General features: G+C 49.5%; 1 protein-coding gene across 4 annotated transcripts in view; it reads left to right on the top strand.

The window, feature by feature from the left end:
* Nucleotides 1–379: 379 nt before the first annotated feature.
* Nucleotides 380–2,754, top strand: part of C15H12orf73 (chromosome 15 C12orf73 homolog) — an 8,897-nt gene continuing 6,522 nt past the window's right edge. Inside the window, exons 1-2 of one of the 4 annotated variants that reach the window (XM_034643441.1) lie at nt 380–509; nt 1,115–1,232. In XM_034643441.1, coding sequence (XP_034499332.1) covers nt 1,125–1,232 — 108 coding nt within the window. In that variant the 5' untranslated portion in view covers nt 380–509; nt 1,115–1,124. Of the gene's footprint in view, nt 510–600; nt 863–1,114; nt 1,233–2,754 lie in introns of those variants that run through there. The other 3 variants (XM_011220045.3, XM_011220046.3, XM_034643440.1) reach the window with 3 other exon arrangements.

The following is a 2,754-nucleotide window of genomic DNA, read 5'->3' as shown; positions in this document are numbered from 1 at the left end:
CATACCTCCATGAAAGTGTTTAAAAGGTGAGTGTATCGTGATTCATGTTATACATACATCCGTAATCCTTCAGAATTTAGTCCTGGGTTAACTTTTTCTCAACAAAAATCAATCCATAGTCATAGCACAGTCTAAATACTCAGAGATTTAACAATGCCGACTTGAGCTTTCTTTTATCCCAGTAGCACCAGTAGGGAACAGCAGTGTGAGTGTGTGTTTCAGGTCTCAAAGGACACCGGGCACCAGAGTGGAGAGCGCTTTAACTTTACTCATTGGAGGGTGAGCTCATCTAAGCACGCACTGGTCGGAGTGCCAATCTCCACCCGCTCTTTAAAGGTGGTAAACGCAAGCCAATTTCCTTGGGCCTGTGAGGGGCCACACGAGGCAAGAATCCGGCCAGTTTCCAGCCCGAGATTCGACATCTTCCAGAGAAGTCCTACTATACGGAGAGTGAAGGGCGCAACAAGTGCCCGGGCCTGGGAAAGCACTAGCAACTGGAGGAGGCGGGGGTAAGAAGAAAGAAAAAAAAACCAAAAAAAAAAAAGCGCCCCGGCCGGAAGTCCCAGCTAGGCCCGGATCACGTGCCCTCGCGAGCGCCGGCACACCCCACGGCTTTCTGGTCCGGCGGGGCCCCGAGGCCCTGCACTTTCGGTTCCGCCCGCTGGCCGTCAGCTGCGACCCCGGCTCGCACTTCCGCTCGCCCTTTGACCCACTGCCGAACGCCTGTGCATTCTGCGGTACGGTGTCTCGGGGCACGCCTTTAGGGCCGGTGGGGAGTGCGGTGTGCAGTTTCTCTCGTGCTAGAGTTTGAAGAGGCGCGGGGAAGCCACTGGGTGTCGGCCTTCCGCTTGCTGCACAAGAGGTGCCTTTAAGTTGCGCAGGCCCAGCCCCCACGCCAAGAGCCCAATGTGAAGGCTGAAGGCCGCCCGCGGCCATGGAAGGGGCGTTCGGCCTCTCGCCGCCCTCGCATCCTAAATGAGCCCACGGGGCTCGTGGTGGGAGACAACCCAGGGTCCTGACCCCGTCCCACCGCTGCTGTGTGGCCTGTTTCCTGGCACGGTTTCGTCCTGACCTGGGGGCCTAATAACACTGCCCACCTTTCCTCTCCGTGCAGCTCCCTGACCATGCCCGCGGGCGTGTCCTGGGCCACTTACCTGAAACTGTTCGCTGCCAGCCTCCTGACCATGTGCGCCGGCGCTGAAGTGGTGCACAGATACTACCGGCCGGACCTGGTGAGTGCGGGAGGGTCCATCGTTCCTGGCTCCTGGACCCCTCCGTTCTCCTCCCAGCAGCCAAAAGGATCTTAAAACAAAATTAGAAACCCATCTGCCCTGAGCCTAAAACCTGATGATGGCATTCCATTGCGTTTAGAGCAATGCATGGCCTGTTCTTACACGGGTCTTACACAGCCAGTCCCTTGCCTGCCACTGGCCTTGAATTTTACTATTTACCCCTCGTTCCCACTCTTGCAGCCACACCGGTTTCCTTGCTGTTTCTCACACTCATCAAGCCTGTCCCGTTGTCAGTGCCATGCTTTTTCTCATCTTGGAAGGCTTTTCTCCCAGATCTTGGGTTGGTTTCCTACTTCACAACGTCAAGGCTTTGCTCAAATATCTCCTCCAGCAGTCAGGGTCCTTTGGACAGCTCCTAAAGGATTCCTCCTTGTGCTGTTCCGACTCAGTCCTTTGCTCCCCTAGAGGATTTGTCACAATTTGCAAGTATTTTTTTCCTTTTGTTTTTTTCCTTTTTCTTGTTTCCTCTCCACCAGAATGTAATCTCCATGAAGGGCCTGGGCCTGGGTAGTTCACCCTTGATCTCAATCACCTAGAAAAGAGCTTAGAACATAGTAAATGCTCGATAAATATTTGATGAATGAAGAATGAGGGAATATAGGCATTCCAAGGAGGGAGAAATTTAAATTAAGTTTAGCATTTTAAGCATTCATTGAATTAGAACTGGGAAATAGAGGTGTTTTTGAGGAGTTATGGTCTTGCCGAGGTGGAGGCAAGGAAATGCAGTGGAAATAATTATAGGCGTGTGCTGGGTGTTTTGCTACAGGTGTGAATAGAGTGGTTTGGAGCACAGTGTACGGAACAGTCATGTCTGCCTTGACTCTGGACGGGTAACACAGAGAACTAGCCATTTGTCTTTTAGTTTCAGTGAACCGTCAGCTACAGTTTCGGGGGTTTTTATTCTTGTTTTCAGATAAGGAAACGAGATTCAGAAGACTGAAGGTGATTTCCCAGATTCACATAGCTTCCTGGGTATTTGAAGTCCAAGCTTTCTGTTTAAGTGCTTTTCTTTTTTGATCCTGTTAATGAGGTAGTACAACACCCTGGTAAAACATTCAGATTGAACTCCGGCACATCAAGTAGAATGTGAAAATCTACCCCTCCCCCACTGTCTCCAGTCTGCTCCCTGCAGGTAGCTACCATTTTTTGGTTGGTGTATATTTGCAGTCTTCTGTTGTTGAGATACACACACCACACACACACACACACACACATACACACACACACAGTGGAGAGGGTGTTTTTCCCCACGTAAATAGGTGTTCATATACACATTTCTCTGTAACTTGTTTGTTTTGGTTAACATCTCTATGAATAGACACATGTTTATATCAACAGCCTTTTTTCTTTCTGAGCATTTTATACTATGGATGTTCCGTATATTATTTAATCCCATATTGACATTTTGGTGGTATCTAGTTTTCGTACAAACAATGCTGAAGTATCTCTTTTTTTTTTTTTT

The sequence above is a fragment of the Ailuropoda melanoleuca genome, chromosome 15, assembly GCF_002007445.2.
Source record: "Ailuropoda melanoleuca isolate Jingjing chromosome 15, ASM200744v2, whole genome shotgun sequence".
NCBI lineage: Eukaryota > Metazoa > Chordata > Mammalia > Carnivora > Ursidae > Ailuropoda > Ailuropoda melanoleuca.
Note: the sequence above shows the minus strand (reverse complement) of the source record. Positions and strands in the feature narration are given on the sequence as shown.